The following is an 18,785-nucleotide window of genomic DNA, read 5'->3' as shown; positions in this document are numbered from 1 at the left end:
TCTGTTGTCCAATACATAATGGCTTGGAATTACCTTTCTACATTTTCTGCTCATGCTATATTTATCAGATTGTTGTCATGTTGAAATTAGTTTGCGAATGATTTTGCTGTTATGTAGTTAATTAAAGCGAAACTCTCCAGTCCCCTGTAGCTTTCCTCCTGAGAATTTTACTGCAATGAATTAAACAAATGAAATCGGCCAACTAAAGTTAGACGGCTCACAGTAAATATAAGCCTGTATGAATCCATGTGCTGACTCTTGGCAGTCTTGGCTTATGAAGGAAACAAATCATTGGAATAAACAACTTTAATCATTAACCTTTTTGACTTCAAGGGTCCCCACTTTCCACAACAAAATGCAAAGGCTTCATGACATTTCTAGTTGTTCATAATATACTGTATAAGGATTTAAAATAATATTTTGTACTCACAATTTTTACCTGATAAAATATTTTAGACTTTGGCATAAATATAAAATGACCATGGATTTAAGATTTTATTAATTTTCATGACTTTTTCAGGTCTAGAAATCACACTTTTACAATTAGGCCAAAAAACAACAGTTTTTGAGAGAGTGAATTTAAAATAATACATTTATTGATTTTTTGTTGTTTTAGTTTATTTTAATGCTTGTTTTTGCATTTTTAATTATTTTATATATATAAATATATACAGTACAGGTCAAAATTTTGGAAACATTGCGATTTTTTATATTTTTGAAAGAAGTCTCTAATGCTTATCAAGGCTGCGTTTATTTGATCAAAAATACAGGAAAAAAAACAGTAATATTTTGAAATATTATTACACCTTAAAATAATAGTTTTATATTTGAATATACTTTAAAAAATAATTTATTCCTGTGATGCAAAGCTGAATTTTCAGCATCATTACTCCAGTCTTCAGTGTCACATGTGACATCCAGCCTATCACATGATCCTTTAGAAATCATTCTAATATTCTGATTTATTATGAGTGTTGGAAACAGTTCTGCTGCCTAATATATTTGATGAATAAAAGGTTAAAAAGAACTGCATTTATTCAAAATAAAAAAATATTTTCTAATAATATTAATCTTCTTTACTATCACTTTTTATCAATTTAACACATCCTTGCTGAATAAAAGTGTTGATTTATTTAAAAAAAAAATAAAGAAAATAAATTACTGACCCCAAATTACTGACCATTAGTGTATATTGTTGTTACAAAAGATTTCTATTTTAAAAAAAATGTGCTTCTTTTTTTTTATTTTAATTTTTTTACTTTTTATTCATCAAAGTATCCTAAAAAAGTATTACAGGTTATGAAAAAATATTAAGCAGCAGAACTGTTTCCAACTTTGATAATGAATAATCATATTAGAATGATTTCTAAAGGATCATGTGATAGACTGGAGTAATGATCCTGAAAATTCAGCTTTGCATCACAGAAATAAATGATAATTTAAAGTATAATAAATTGAAAACCAATTATTTTAAATTGTAATAATATATTTTCTGTATTTTTGATCGAATAAATGTAGGCTTGATGAGCAGAAGAAACTTCTTTCAAAAACATTAAAAATAGTAATGTTTCCAAACGTTTGACCTGTACTATATATATATATATATATATACACACACACACATGTAAGTAATTTTATTGGCCCCCTTGGAAGTTTGCTGAGGCCCCCTTGTTGAAAACCACTGTCTTAAGCTGCGGTCAGATTAGCAAAATTTCACTGGTAAAAAACTTCCATTGTCAATATTCTATCAATGTATGAAGCAGAGTTCACACAAAGTCACTTTCAAACCAAGCAGATTTCTATTGGTTGCAACACGGCCAACTTGAACTTGATTCAAAATCTGCATGGGGAAATCTTTCGCTCTTGAGCGAAATTCCATATTGCAAGGATTTCTATTGAAATGACTCCATCTCTATTGTGAAAATTTGCAGCACATCTGTAAATGTGACCCCACCTTTAGAAATAATACTCTGGCTCATCCTTCATATATGTTGCGTTTGTTTATTTTAACTTTTTCAAGTGTTTTTCAAGTGTATAAACTGACTCTGCTGGAAAATCCATGTTAAGCTGATAACTGTTTTGGAACATGGTTGAACATGAAACACTCTAAAGCTCTGGCAGTGTGAAAAAACAAAATCACATTATCTCAGAGCCCGAACAAAATTTCTGAAATAAATTTTCCATAATATCTGTGTTAATATCTGGAAGTTAAGATGCAAAACTTGTCTAAGCTAATCATCTGGTGGTCTAAACTGGTCATTAGCTAGACTATGCTGGGTATTAGCTAGCCCAGGCTGGCCATTAGTTGATCTAGATTAGTCCAAGCTGGCCACTAGATGCTCCAAGTTAGTCATTAGATGGTCTAAATTGGTAATTTGCTGGTCCAAGCTGGTTATTAGTTGGCGCAAGCTTGTAGACATTCTTGAACCAGCAACAAACCAGCCAAACTTAAGGTGGTCAGGAACCATCTGCTATGTTCTACATCTACCATGTTCTGAAACGGCATAAACTGACCTTTCCAGCTCAATGTCTTTTTGCTCTCTTACCTTCTCCCGTATAGACCCCATCTACCCGGTGCTCAATTTAGCCGGCTGCTATGTGAATGGGCAGATCCTGGCTCACGGAGACCACTGGCGTGAGGACGACTGCACCTTCTGCCAGTGTGTGAGTGGAGACGCCCGCTGTGTGGCTGCTGCCTGTGGCCACAGCTGCCTCAATCCTGTCACCGTTCCCGGAGAGTGCTGCCCCGTGTGTGAGGGTAAGAACACATGCACTTTATGGATGTGGGTTGGAGTTGTGCTGTATTGTTCTTGGACCTGAAACGTACTCCATGCAAGCACATGAACAGAAATGGTTCTAGTTATGTGTCATTATGAAATGTCACAATCATGATGCAGTTTTAGAATGCATCACATTTATCACAATAGCCAGTGTAAACTCTTCTATAGTTAGCTATAGCCAGTGTAAACTCTTCTATAGTTAGCTATAGCCAGTGTAAACTCTTCTATAGTTAGCTATAGCCAGTGTAAACTCTTCTATAGTTAGCTATAGCCAGTGTAAACTATCTTCTATGGTCAGTTTTACTTTCAGGTCAACTAGTGCTATGGCGAAGCTACAATTTAGTCTAGCGTTACATTTACAACACAATGCTTGCAAAACTCTCTTCTATGATGCTATAGTGGTTGCTAGGGTATTGCTAGACAGTTGCCAAGATGTTCTGAGTGGCTATAAGCGCCTTACTATGCGATTTATAGGTCGTTTTGGATGTTTGCTAGAGTGTTGTATTGTAGGTCCTCACTAGATTGTTGTAATGTTCCTTACCTGCCCAAATCAAGTGCTCTCTATGATATTTGGCCCCTAGATATGTCTTGAGGGTAACACTTTATTTTGATGGTCCCTTTTGAACATTCGGTTGACAATAAGTAACTTTGCAACTACATGTCAACTAACTCTCATTAGAGTATTAGTAGACTGTCTGCTTAATATCTGCTAACTCTTTATTGTGATGCTCCTCCAACTAGTGTTGTCACGATACCAAAATTATTGTTTCGATACCGATACCAAGTCAAGTATTGCGATTTCGATACTTTTTCGATACTTTTCCTGAAAAGGGAGAAACACTCTCAAATATCATTGCTGTGCTTTATTTTAAAACCGGGACAACATTCTAATCATATAACACACTAATAAATGAACATATGAACAGCAGATATATTAAACATTTGAACAAAATATGAAATATCAAAATATAAAAAATAAATTAGAGCAATGACATTCAAGGTAAAATTTTTTATAAATTTAGCAGCATTATCTCATTTATCATAAGAAACATAAGAGCTTTATCTTGATTCTGAACTTTGAATAAAAATATGAACAGTGATTATATTAAACAATGTTTAATATTGGTAACATATGATAAGCCTCATTGGTGATATATTTGACGTGGGGAGAGAGTTGTGGAAGGCCTATACTTCATGTTAAACATAAATATACAGCAGCAAAGACAACGTCGGCAGTGTTGACGGCAAAATAGGCTACAGAATAATTCGTTCTGTATTAAGAGGTGCAATATTTGAAAATCGATAATATTTTTTTAAATTACATTTATATTGTATTTATGTCAAAACTTTCAAACATCAAAATGTAATTTATTAATATGTATTCGTGTCAAAATGACATAGAAACATCTTTTCCTATTCTATTTTGCCTGGAAACGCTTCCAACACGCTTGCGTGTCGCGTGAAAAATAGGCGTCGGTTCTATTTCTAGAATGCACGCGTTTTCCGCGCGTCTCTCGAGCTGCACCCAGACGCGTGTGTCACGCAGGCAGTTAACATGGGAGCCGAAATAAAAACGGACACGACACGCAGCCAGTGTGTCGCCGGCCATCTGGAACGCGGTCATTCTTAGAAGTATCGATACTAATAAATTAAGGAATCGTGACGTTTTTAATTTCCGATTTACTTTTGAAATATCGGTGCACCGTGCAACAGAGCAAGGTAGGCAACGCATATGTCACTCCCCGCGTCATCTTTTTCTATGAGTCGTGGACCACTTGTGCTCGCACATGCAGCCATCTCGCTGTAGTGTTTTGTCACATGACACTGACAGCGGCAGGTTCTTTGCTGCGTGCGTCAGGAAAAAAACACAGACGTCCATAGGGAGGCGTTTTTTTTTTTTTTTTTTTTTTTAAAGTATCGATACTGATAAATTTAGGTATCGTGACGTTTTTAATTTCCGAGTATCGCGATACTTTTGAAGTATCGGTACACCGTGCAACACTACCTCCAACAGACATTCTACTGACTATAAGTAACTTTGCATGTCAACTTAGAGTGTAAGTAGACTGATGAGGTTAGTTGACATGCAGTTGCAAAGTTACATATAGTCAACCAAATGTTCAAAAGGGACCATCAAAATAAAGTGAAACCATCTTGAATCCCTTCAGTGTGCGCATTTAATCAGCCAGGTGACAATCGCAAGCCATAGAACAAACCTCTAACACTAAATATGCACATTAACTCACTGTTATAACTCATTTGAGTCCAGGTCAAGACCTGAGTAGGTTGAATCCAGGTCAAGGCAGAGACCTGAAGATGGTCAAGAATACAGAATAATACAGTACAGAATTTATTATAGCAATGCTTGCCTTTGCAAACACTGCTATCTTAATATGTACTTATTTGTCTACAAAACGATGAGGACATCACAGTGAGTGACGATTCGACAAGTCAGTGAATTGTTTTTTGAACTGCTTGACTGAAATGACTGAGTCTCTAAAATGAATTGGACTTCTGAGTCTGTGTGTGTGAGCGAGCACTTTCTCCGTTTCCTCTCAATGTTCTGTAGTACTCTGAATGTTTTGAGTTTCCATTCCAGTCACATACTGTATGTGTGAATAATCTATTAGACTGAGAGCAGAACAGGCAGGTGCATACCTGGATCTCCCAGCAACCCCCTTCCAGCACAACCTAAACATCTCCATCGTCTCATATCTCATGTCTAGATTCGTTGTGTCTCCTTTATTGTCATGCAACACTGCACCAAAACCCTTCCTGTGGATTTCCCTCCATTGGACCTGGCTCCCTACCCTCGCCAGCAGTGGAATATCATATCCCACCTGCCCATGTATTTTTCATACTGCTCACAGATCTGTAGCGGCTACCCCTGGGACTTCCACTCCCACTGCAGCTGGCTGGGTTTTCCTCTCAGTGTTTGTCACGAGCAACGTTTTGTATCACATCATAAGCTTTGATTAAGCACCGCGAGGTATGGCCGCATACTTCGGTATGCAGGAATGCAGGTCGGTTTGCCGGGGCGTGGGCTACATTCTTGTAGAGGGGGTTTATAAAGGTTATTTCACACATGGGAAGAAGCGAGCAAGTGATAGATGAGTGGCAGGAATGTCGGATAATGAATTTCTCCCAGGATTGGCTGTGTGTGTCGACCGATGACATCATCCTTTTAAATAAAGCTGGAAAATATAGATTTTCTCACGTCTCTGTTTGCCGTCTAGATTTTCAAATCACAAAGTTACATGATGTTCTTTTCACCCTCTGTTATTCACAGACTTGGGACCAAGAAAGGAAAGCTTGTTCAGAGCGATTAACAATCTTATCAAGCCATCCTAAATGCCAGACTGACAATATGTGTGGAGGAGGTTATGAAAAACCATGCTAAACGACCAGCATTTTTTTTTTTTTTTGTGTGTGGCTGTGGGGGCGAGACTCCACCAACTGTCGTGCTGATTATGATCAATGCGGTTCCAGTGGAATTGAGTCACACCAGGGGTAATAGGATTCCTGTCTGTCTCATCTACCCTCTGCACCTTCAACCTCCTTCGAATTAAAGATCCAAGCAAATGAAGCATCCTTCTTTTTCTCCGGCTCAGTATATTGAGAGAAAACAATGCCTGGAGTGCTTCGTCTCATATTGGTGCTTGCTAATAGTAAAGGCGAGGCTTACTATGGCTCACACTCAGGGTTATGGATGTCAACAAATGTGCTACAGACATGAGTGATGCCTCAAATTGTGTGGCGTGTTGAGAAGCAGTTTCTAAGCAGTCTGATTTCACATGCCTTATGATAAATCTTTGGAAAAATCCCAAAGACTTTGCACTTTGCATTGATTTTAAGCTGGGACATTTTAACGTTGTTTTTTTTTTTTTTTTACTGCACAAAAACCTTTGCCATTTTCAAATTTAAAAAGGGACATTTTTTGATTTGTTGCCGTTAGCTTTAGCATGTTTAAACACTCAACCTACGATGTGGTATAGATTTTGCTTGCACAACCACTATTCACATTTTCTTTAGAAAATGGCAAATAAATAAATATAATTTGGGATGCAAAGTGTGTGATTAGCGGTCCTTAAGACTTGAGGTTGTTTGAGCCGGTTGAGGTAGAGAGAGAGAAAGCAGTGGATGGACAGAGATGACAGCAGCGTGTCTGCAGACCTTCGCAGTGCAGCACGCTCACATTCACCCCTTTTCAATTAATCTTTCATACGCCTTTCGGCCTGTGAAGCAATTAGAGGTTTAGATGGGTCTGCCTGACCGTGGAGAGCACTCACTTCGGTACTGAGGTGAAGTGAGGGGGTAGTGCACTATGGCTTTCAATACAAAGTTCTATTCACACAATACCACCGATGCATCTCTAACCACATCTCAAATACAGCACTCTCTCTTTATTTGAATTCTCTCTCTCTCTCTCGCTCTTTCTCCGGGCGGTGCAGAGGTAGATCAAAGGCAGCGTGTGTGCCTGCTCTTCATCACGGACTGCAGTGAAAGGTTAAGCACAGACAGACTACATGAATGTGAAAATATTCAAACGGTTTCGAAATCCTCCCACTGTGACGGCAAGGTGACTAACCGCTTAGTGCTTCATATGAATTCATCACTCCGTATTTTGCTCTCACACTCATGTCTTTCAAATGGATATGGTATTCTTACTTCCATGGAGCACAAAAAGAGAAGTTTAGCAGATTGTCTCACAACATAAAAGGAGTCCACAACCATATTTACACTTTCTACCACTGCACCAAAAAAAAGAGTTATCTTCCACAATCTCTTTGCTTTTCTGTACAGTGGAAGTGAGTTTAAAGCTGTCAAGCTCCAGAAATGACCGAAAGAGCACCATAAAAGTGGTTTCATATGTCTTGTGCTCCATATTTCTGAAGCCTTCTGAAGTCATAAAATACCTTTGTGTGAACAGACCAACATTTAAATAACTGAAACTCATTTAAAATCTTTAAAGGCCATAACACACCAAAGCAACATCAAAGAACTAGCGGCAACAAAGGTTAACTGTGGTGTCGCCTCACGTTGCCTCACGTTTCGTCGCCTCACGTTAAACACACCGCAAAGACTACAGCCAATGACCAACTAGCATGTATGTTCTGCGCCTCTGTGAGAAAAGAAAAAAAACTCTCCATACCAGCAGGTGGCAGTTATCTGTATTCGTCATTCAAAAAGGGAAACCAGAAGAGCTAGGACTGCGGATATACAAACTGTAAACAAAGCCATGCTTGCTTAACATATTCACACAATTTCTGATCACTACAGACGGATTTGTAATATAGCTTCTTTGAATGTGTCTGATAAGTTGCTTAGCTGTTTGCTTGTTTTCGTCACCTCCATTCTTCTTCTTGTGCTCTGGTTTGCTAAGCTGGACTGCCAATCACAGTGATGTATGTTAGTGTCACATCCTTTACTCGCACAAACCTATCAAATGGCTTCAGAAGACTTGGAATATAGCATTCGCGATCATATGCACCACTTTTATTTTACTTTTGTTGTGTTTTTTCATCATTTATAGTGAGCTATTCCTGTATCTGGAATGGCATTCAGAAGTTTGCAGGTTTGAATCCAGCAAGGAGCCATTCATTAACTGTTAGCATGGAGCCCTTGAGCAAGGCCCTAAGTTGCTCCCGGGCTATTATACCCTGTAATAAATATTGTATGCTGTTGCTCTGGATAAAAGCATCAGCTAAATGTCAGTATAGGGAGCAGAAGTTGTACTAAAGGGTTGATATTTGGGCATCTATTCTCCACGGCTACGGTGTAATGTAAGCTCTTAAAATATATTCCAGATTCAATACAAGGTAAGCTCTTTCGACAGAAGCAGTGGCCTGTTCAAAAACGAAAGACATTTTGACTCAATTTAATAAAACAAACAAAAAAGACTTTAAAGTAAAGCACTTGCTATGAATGTATACCTTGCACTATGGAAATATAAAATATGCAGCTTTTGTTTTTGTTGAAGCGCAATTCATCAGTACAAAAATGTGAGTTATTTGAGCTATAAAGTTCTCAAAATCATTCTTTGAATGATTGGACTATACAGTTTAATGTGAATGGATGTCTGTTACCAATTTTTGTCTATAGAAATGATCCCTTTCGGCTTTATAATGCAAAACTTACAGTGTGTTATCGTGTTTACATAGCCATTAAAAGAGTTGAAAGATTGTTTATAACTTTTTGAATTCTATATAAGGCATAAACAAGGTTAATAAATTATTTTGTGATATTGTTAATGTGTGTAAGGTTTCTTTTCTTTTTTTTTAAATAAAGCCGAATAAACGGAGCAATTCCAATAGGGACCTCACACCATCGGTGCTCGGGCCCTAAAAAGTGCATTACCTACTATTTACTTGTTTTTACAAACTGAGACAAGTTTTCTGTCACAGATGATATCTATAGAATGCAACTCATTTTGAACTCCGAACTTTAATGAATTCCTTCTCTCACAGATACAGTAGTCACTGGCTATGTTCAATGCATTGTGTACTGTATGAAAAGGTTCCTATGCAATGCAGAACAACAAATTTACACACAGATCTGTTTTGTCACCTTGGTGGTTCCAGAGAGTGGTAACAGAGCCTGTTGTCTCCTGCTGTCAGAGTCGAAGTGTCGGCAGCCTTGTGATAGCAGTGCTGCAATCAAAAATAAAGATAGGACTGTTAATCCATTCTATGACTTTTTTTTATCTTGCCGGATAAAGCAGAGAAATCGCCATGTGCATTCAGCAGAGCCATATGTGGCCCTAATAAAAGATGGCAAATGGGGAAATAAAAGGAAGCTGTAATGATGCCTGATATCTCCCTCGATAGAGGACTTAAATAGCCATACCTGTTGGCAAGGTCTAGAGAACCCTGCTCTCGCTGCGCCGCTCATTTACATGTGGCATGTTACATGCAGTCGTTTGGGAATGTGATCAACACATTCCAGTGACAATAGTACTGAAGGGCCGGCCATTTTATATATTGTATATATAAGTATATGAAACGTCGGAATTGCGTAATTCTGACTTTACAACACGCAATTGCAAGTTTATACCTTGCAATTCTGAGAAAAAAAGCAATAATTGCATCATATAAACTCGCAATTGTGAGATAAAAAGCAATTATCTTTTAAAATGTTTTATTATGTGGCAGAAACAAGCTTCCATAGAATGTGGTTGTCACTCCTGTAAATAACTGAACTGTGTGTGAAAGTAACCTTATTAAGGACCAGTATTCTGCTGATGTGAACGTGGCCATCTTGTAGCATTAGTTAATTTAATATTGATTGTCTTAGTTAATAATGTTAATATTTAGCAACAGGTTTCAAACAAAATGTAGCCAGTTAGTAAGTATATCTTTATTTGATTTGAATAATTATCAGACCAGAACTGACTTGTTTAACATTGAATATATTGTAAATATTCAATTTACCCAACACAAGCACTGGTGCGTTTGCCCGCTTTTGTGAACAGATGTACCCACTCCAGTGTTGTCTTTTGGCACTGAAACATCCCACCGCTGCTGGTGTGTGTCCATGTCCTGCCTCAGTCCTGCCTCTGTCCTCTGGGCCCTGTTGGACACAGCCCTGACTCTATCCCCCTGGTCCCAGGACAGCTTAATTTAGCTCATTTGCCAGCTGCCCTGCACTCTGTGCATTTTTATTTCCTAATTATTATTTGTTAGAAGAGCTCATTTCCTCAAGGTGACACCCTCTCCCTGTCAGAAGCAAGTTATTGTACCAGACGCAGCATGTGCAATTAAGCAAATGAAAGCTGTCAGGTTGGGTTCAACCCCCAAAGATCACACATCAGGTTTTATAGCAAACCCCACAGCCAGAAGCGTTTTGCACTGGTATTATTCCATGTTAAATATGTTTAAATATTTTATTTTACTTGTTTATTTCTAGCAGTCTTTGAATATGAGCCTGATCTGTTTGTTGTGGAGCCACATAGGAAGAAATAAAACGAGGCACTAATAGCGCCACGGCTCCAAATGTTACAGTAGTGTTAATGGAACAGCGTGCTTTAATGAATAGGAAAACAGAATGCTGTTTTTTTTCGCCTCAGGTTTCTATTTATCGCTGAGAGCTAGCTCGTTTTTAATTGAATAACTGTTTGTCCTTACATTTGAGACAAATTGGGGAGAGAAAAGAAGCCACTTTGAATCATTGGTTGCCATTATGTGATATAAATAAATATAGGTTTTGAGAATCATAAGCTGCGTTTCCATTACAGATTTGGGCAAAACTTTTGCGAAATTTTCTAAATATCGATAAAAAACAATTGCCAAATGGCGGCATTTCCATTAACCGATGTTATGCAACTTAAACGTTTTTTTTTTTCCTCTTGTGATAAATCATTAGAAAATGATGGCAATGTATGTTGGTAGGTTCACATATATCTCAGCCACCGCACTAGCCATTCTTTTTATCAAAGGAGACTTAGGTGTTTTATCCAAGCATTAATGGCAAGGAAAGCCCCTTATATTTGGGAGCGGCCACGTGTGAGGTGTTTCTCCCTTCTATCTTCTTCAAGGTCTTGATAAATTGTGGCATTTCTTTGTTGTTTAGAATCCAGTTTCCCGTAATACTTTTGTCTTTTATGAGTTTAATGGAGAACTCTGTCTCGTTTTCTGTCCAAACACACCGCGTCTTCTTTAAAGAATGATCGACTTTAACCTCAAAAATCACATTGTATTTGATATAAAATTAACTAAATCAAATGAAAAAAAGTATTTAAGTATTAAGTATTTCATTGTCTCCATAGGGAATTTTTATTTTTATTTTTACAAAAACGTATAAACTGTTGAAGTCAGTAGACCTACTGTAACTATCCGAGGTTAAGCGATAGTTTTTGCGTTGATTAAAGTCATCAATTTGCATTATTTCAACTTGTTTTTTTAAGAATACTTACATTTTTATATAATAACATTTTACTTATATTTGATTTATATATAATATGCTACTAATATTTATTATACTATACATTTTTAATTCTTAATTGTAAAACATGCATCCGGCAAACATTTAAATTGACACCTGCCTTTATTTGTTGTCTAAATTAATGTATCCTTGCTGAATAAAAGTATTAATTTCTTCTTTTTTTAAAAGTATTTATTGTTATATATTTAATGTAATTTTTAATGACATTTTTTTTCTGGAACTACACAGTATCATATGAACAGTCTGCCAGTAATGATACTGATTTAAGTTTCACAAATCAAACCGTTGCTTTATTTTTATTCAAACATGCCTGAATGTAATGACTTTACGAATTCAATGAGGGATTTTGTTTCAATCCAATAACTTGTTTTTTGTGAGTCTTATTGTGCGAGTCATTTGTTGGTAAATCAGATTAGACTAGTCATGTTCTATGTTTGTTTTTGGTTGTTTCCAGTGAATGCACAGGAGAAAGATGTGTTGTCTTGGCTTTATTTTGCACCCAACTCCGGTAACTCTTAACATTGCAGGAAAACACTGTTATGACCACAAACAAATGCTGTTGAATGTATTAAAGGGATAGTTCACCAAGAAGTGAAAATTCTGTTGTTTACCCTTACTTAATTTCAAACACATCTGATTCTCCTTTTTCCATGAAACACAAAAGCAGTTTCTTATGTTACACTTTATTTTGATGGTCCACAAGCTACAAGTAACTTTGCAACTACATTTCAGCTAACTCTCATTAGAGTATTAGTAGACTGTTAGGGTTTGGGTTTGGGTTAGTAGAATAAGTTGACATGTAGTTGCAAAGTTACTTCTAGTAAGTAGAATGTCTGTTGGGGGATCATCAAAATAAAGCAGATATTAAGCAGACAGTCTACTAATACTCTAATGAGAGTTAGTTGACATGTAGTTGCAAAGTTACTTATAGTCAGTAGAATGTCTGTTGGGGGACCATCATAATAAAGTGTCATTTCTTATTCACACTTCCCTTTTCAATACAATAAAAAGGACACTGTTGAGCCCTAATAACGAATTGACTCCCAAAATTCAGGCCATGACAACTGTATTTCTATTCAGTCTGAGAAAGGTACTGCACTAATTATTAATGCAAGGACGGCACTCTCTTTTGGCCACTGACAGCTCATGTGTCTCTTCTCCATGTGCGGCTCAAGCTAATCAAAAGAGGAACGTGTCTTGACTCATTTGCAAATTCTGACACAAGTCTGTCTCTCTCCAGCGCAGTGTGTCCCAGCAGCCGTGCGGTCTAGGGTCAGCCCACCAGAGACCGCACGCTGTTTAAAAGAGCCGCTTAATGAGCATAAACAAAACACAGTGGGTCTGCTTCACTAATAATGCGTACAAGCAGCACACGCTTATACATTCGTTCTCATCCTCGTTCTAATGCTAATGATTCCCGATTATTCTTTACGAGGAAACGCGTGCCTGCAGTTACTAATTAGCATAATACACGGCCAAACCGTCTCCATAATATTTCAATTTCAAAGAGTACAAACTAGAAAATCTTTCCCTGAACTGTCCCTTTACGATGGATCATCTGTTGTTTTTCGAATAAAAATTGCATTGCATTGCATGTTTGCATGTATACTTGAACATGAAACTGTTTTCCTATAGCAGAACAGCATTCAAAACTGCATGCAGGAGAAAATCTGAAAAGAGCCAAGAGAGAAGCTGAATGGATGATCTGTTTGACAGCCACAAACCAATCAATTCAGTCAGTAATTTCAGCATGTACTACAAGCATTCAGGTTTTGCTGGAGTGGCGAATTATAGATTCTTGTCGCACCGTGAAAAAGTCAATTTCTAGTCACGATGGCTCGTTTTTGGACTGCTGCCATCAACTGTATTTGTAGTCATGAAGGCTTTTATCCATTTTAGCCCTTGACAACTTTATCTATCATCTCTATTTTTTTCTGTCTATCCATCTGACTGCATTGTATCCCATCTTTTTCAGAATGGATTAAAACTTGCGACCGGAAAGATCGAGATCAAATAGAAGCTTGTCAGGGGTGTCATAACCTAAATGGAAGAATGGTTTATATTCTATATTAAACAGCTCTGTAATCTGATATTCGATTCATTCTAATCAGTTATAACCAAGTGGGATTTTTATTAGCCTGAGATGTCATTGTGAGCAAAGAGAGATACTATTTGTTGTTTTTTACATCCAAGTAAGGGATTGTTCACCCAAAATATATATTTTTTCAGTGTTGTTGTTATTATTATTAAATGTACACTTATGGAACTTTTGGCCCCTAGAACATTGTTTTGGTTGTGCTTCGGCTGTGTGACTGCAGATGAATATGACCCTAAATATATAAAACTGAGAAATAGGCTAATGTTTTATATATATATATATATATTTATATATATATATATATATATTTCAGTATTTCAGTATTTGGTGGAAAACTTAAACTTAAAAAAAGCCTTGGCAACTAACTGAAATAAAATAAGTTTAAATAAGTAAAATAAGTGCTAAAATTAATAAAAAATAAAAATCCAATAAATAATAAAGCAAAATAGACATTCAAAAATAGGAATTAATAAAAATACAAAATTACTAAAACCTGAAAATTAAAATATAAATGTAAAAGTTAATTTAATATAGGCTACTATTAGTATATAAATAATATTAAAATAACACTGGTTTTATTATATTGAAAAAAGTTGTCAGGATATTCTTCAAAAATTCTCCTTCTGTGTTCTCCAAGCCAACATGAGGATGAGGCGGGATGATAAATGATGGCAGGAATGATTGTTTGTGTGGGAACTATCCTTTTAACTGAAAGTAAAAGAAAGTCTGTGGAAAATTGTGTTTGACTCCCATGACTCATAAGCGTAGTCCCGTTTGAGCCCCTATGATTCCCATATTCTTTCTCTGTCTGTTTAACTGTCTGACATAGTCAGGAGTGACTCACACCCTCTGGGGGAATTTTTTGCTTTCCAGAGCCGACATACATCACGATGGCGCCCCCTGTCTGCGGCTCACTGGACAACTGCACGCTGGAGGACAAGAGCTGCCCGTATGGCTTCCGGCTGGACTCCAGCGGCTGCAGGACATGCGGCTGCAAGACACGTAAGTGAGCTGTGACGTCACTGGAGAAGTGCTTCATCTTCCTCACCCCATACACACGCTGTCAGGACATCTCTCCAGACACTGACTGGCTTTAGCAGAGATGTTTATGAGGATAAACACTGAAGGGCAGATGGATTAAAGGATTGTTTTTATGCTAAGATAGACTGGGTGAATCTAAGTCTGACAAATGTCAGAGGAAAAAGATAATAATGCTGATTTAGGGTGGGACCAAAAGCCTGGTTGTGGATTATAAATATTCTGTTAAAAGATATACATTACTAGTAAAAAGTTTGGACACACTTGACTGATTTGTGTCTCAAATTCCCTTTTATTTATTTATCTTCGAGGAATATGCTTGAATATAAATATATAATTACATTTACAAATTCACAAAACTGATTTTTTTTTAAATAAAAATATATTATTTTTACTGTAGATAGTTATAATAGAATAGAGTACAATTCTTTTTTCAAGATTTCTGTTGTGAATTTTAAGATTTTTTAGTTATTTGGTAAGTGTACAGCATTTAATTTCAGTTCATTCAACTTTATACATAATTATTATATACAAAGTCAAGATATAATACAATATAATATAATATAATATATTTAATATAATAATTAATATAATAGTTGGGTGTTTCTCAAAGCATAAAATAAAAAATAAATAAATAAATAAAATAATGTTAAAGATATATAATATAAATAATAGTTAAAGATAATGAAGGACAAATTATATTATATTATATTATATTATATTATATTATATTATATTATATTATATTATATTATATTAAAGTTCTGTTTCTCGAATCTGATTGGCTAAGAGCCTTTTCCAGCCATGAGATATTCTACTATTATATTATATTATATTATATTATATTATATTATATTATATTATATTATATTATATTATATTATATTATATTATATTGTAATGTGTTGTAGTCCATTCAGGGTGTTTTAATTTTTCTTTTTGTATTAATGTATGTTGCCTTTCTCATAAGTGCCAATCTTAAAGCATGTATACTGAAGTGCAATTAATGTCTAAAGCTGTACTGAATTGGTCTCTGCTGTGTTTTTCTTCTAACCTTCAGGAGAAGAGTTGTGCAGTGGTCTAATTACCAGCTGCACTCTAAAATGCCCTTTTGGCTTCCAGACTGACATTCACGGCTGTGATGTTTGCCAGTGTCGCCCGCGTCACAAGAAGTGCAAGGCTGTGGCCTGTGCCAAGGAATGCCCATTCGGCTACATGTAAGAAAACAATAATCTGATGCACAGAGGTAACAACAAGAAGTGCAGTTTCTGTTAAACATTCATTGTTAGTTGTACAGCAAGTGGTCAAATGTCTTCAAACTTAATGAAAAGGTATAAAACTCTTCCTGTTTTGACCACAATAACTTGTTTTTGAGCCGGATTGGGACTGTTAGTTTCACTTTAAGGCAATTTTGAAAAAGGTTAACTACATGACATGTTCGGGTTTTTTTTAGCTTTTAAGGATTAGCATAAGAATACGTCTTCCTTAGTCTCCACTTCACTGAGGTAATAATATAGTTCCATAAAAGTCCAGACCATTGTTATCTTTCATTTTATGTCATTGTTACCCCAATGATTTTCAAAACTGTCAGGGCAGGCAGCAGTCATTAGTTGTCACAAACTGAAGCGAATCCCACACTGTTCCTAAAACGGTCTGGAGAAATTGTGAATGACAAAATGATCCCCTGCGCTATGCTTTGCTTGTTTGTGCCCGACTGCGAGTTTGGAGCTGACAGCTAATTAGAGCCGGCTCAGATCAGCGTCTCTGATTGCGCCGCATAAAGGATGAGCTGCGATAGCGAAGCTGAACACCTAATCTACACAACACCATGTATTGACACCACTGCAAATAAACACTGCTGTTCCACGTCTGCAAAAAAAATGCTCCAATTATGCTGCCAGATCGCTGAGCCAATTTGTAAAAACTTTTGTGGAGCTGTGCAGTCGGCAGGTTAAAGAGACACCTTGTGACGAATGGAGATGAGAAAGAAGTGCAAGAAAGTGTGTGCCACTTCTTTCAGTGACTGATGTCTGATTGTAAGGGTTTTGTTTTTTTGTGCTTTCTATTCAAATGATAGTGAAGAGAAAAACAGGGAGAAGGATTGGGAACTGTTGCGAGCCGCATTTAAACTTCAAAACCCCGTATGAGCACCACCACTCAATGACGTGTCGGAGTATATAATGTTTGAGGATGTTGTTTAAACAAATTGTGTTACATGTTTCTACACACAACCATGTAATAGCATGCTCTAACCAAGCATGTTTCCCAAAAGCATCACTGGTCATCTATGGTCACAAGTTCCATTGATAGCAACATACTGTAGTTCAACAATACAATGTTTCCTGAAACCATAGTTGAACATTCGCAAACAGCTTTGCAAAGTTGTGTTCGAAGCTACAGCTCTTGACCTGGGGTCAGAAGCATAACTTCTTTTTAGTATGACATGCAGACTTAAATAGATTACTCTCTTGAGCAAAATATGCAAGCTTACGTGTAGTAGTCTATATCTTTCATTCAATTTACATACATATTTCATTCTGCGTCTTAGTTTGTCACGAGAATTAGTGGCATTTTAAAAAGTGTGCGTGTGAGTTTGTGCTGAACCCCGTAATATGACGTAAGTGGGAACCTGCAATTGAATCAAACACAGGGTTTGAAATGACTTAGGACTCTTGGGGGGGCCCCCTAAAATTGAATTATTAAATTATTAAAAATTCTGAAGACTACCTTGCTACACTATATACTGTAGGCAAAATTATATGGACCAATGTTGAAGGTGGGGTAATGGTCTTGGGATGTTTTTCATGGTTTGGGCTAGGCCCAGTATTGTAGTGGTGTCTGGACAAGGCGCTATAATCTAACAGGTAAACCTCTAACTCTGGAGCAACAAAGTTACAAGTTCTTTTTTCTCTCCATGATGCAGGATTCTAAATGAAGAAAAATAATATTTGCTTCCTAGATAGCTTACCAAGCTCTCATGTATATAGTCATTCATGCTCAAATCACATTCACTTTAATCAACTCACAGACTTGAATTAAGTTCTGGTTATCTTTCGTAATCACTGACTGGACAAGTAGGTTGTTATGCTAGCTTTGAATAACTAGTCTAGCTGCTAGGTCTGCTAAGCTTGTTTCCGCCACAGAATGAAACATTTTAAAAGATAATTGCGACTTTTTATCTCACAATTGCGAGTTTACATCTCGCAATTCTGACTTTATTTCTCAATTGCGTGTTATAAAGTCAGAATTGCGTCATATAAAGTCAGAATTCAGTTTTTTTTTCACAATTGCAACTTTATATCACGCAATTCTGACTTTATAACACATAATTGCGAGTTTATATCTCGCAATTCTGACACCTTTTCTCAGAATTGTGAGATATAAAGTCCAATTCTAAGGGAAAAAAGACAGACTATTTATTTTTTTTATCTCAGAATAGTTTATATTACACAATTCTGACTTTATAACACGCAATTGCGACTTTATATCATGCAAATCTGACTTTATATCTCCCAATTGAGTATTATAAAGTCAGATTTGCGAGATATAAACATGCAATTCTGAGAAAAAAAGTCCGAATTTCAAGTATATTTCTCGCAATTGCGAGTTTATATCTCATAATTCTGACTTTATAACACGCAATTGCGACTTTATATCACGCAATTTTTACTTAACACAATTGCGACTTTATATCACGCAATTCTGACTTTATAACCTGCAATTACAACTTTATATATCACGTAATTCTGAGATAAAAAGTGTAAACTTGCAATTGTGAAAAAAAGAATTGTGAGATTAAAAAGTCTTTTTTATTTTTCACTCTGGCGGAAACAAGCTTCCATAGTCTGCTGTTAGCTGGCAGATCATTTGGCTTCATACACATACAGCTAGCAAGAAACGTTGACAAACGTACTCTTCTAATCATTACA

The 18,785-nt window shown here is 36.4% G+C and overlaps 1 protein-coding gene across 2 annotated transcripts in view; it reads left to right on the top strand.

Annotated features, from left to right (window-relative positions):
- The window catches only part of crim1 (cysteine rich transmembrane BMP regulator 1 (chordin-like)), a 121,358-nt gene that overhangs the window by 85,832 nt on the left and 16,741 nt on the right, over positions 1 to 18,785 (top strand). For both annotated transcript variants that reach the window (XM_084097413.1, XM_084097412.1), the window contains exons 7-9: positions 2,561 to 2,758; positions 14,692 to 14,820; positions 15,917 to 16,073. In XM_084097413.1, the coding sequence (XP_083953539.1) occupies positions 2,561 to 2,758; positions 14,692 to 14,820; positions 15,917 to 16,073 (484 nt within the window). The remainder of the gene's footprint in view (positions 1 to 2,560; positions 2,759 to 14,691; positions 14,821 to 15,916; positions 16,074 to 18,785) is intronic.

This window comes from Abramis brama, assembly GCF_963993115.1.
Source record: "Abramis brama genome assembly, chromosome: 21".
NCBI classification, from domain to species: Eukaryota; Metazoa; Chordata; class Actinopteri; order Cypriniformes; family Leuciscidae; genus Abramis; species Abramis brama.
The sequence above is the reverse complement of the archived record's forward strand: the minus strand, read 5'-3'. Positions and strand labels throughout refer to the sequence as shown.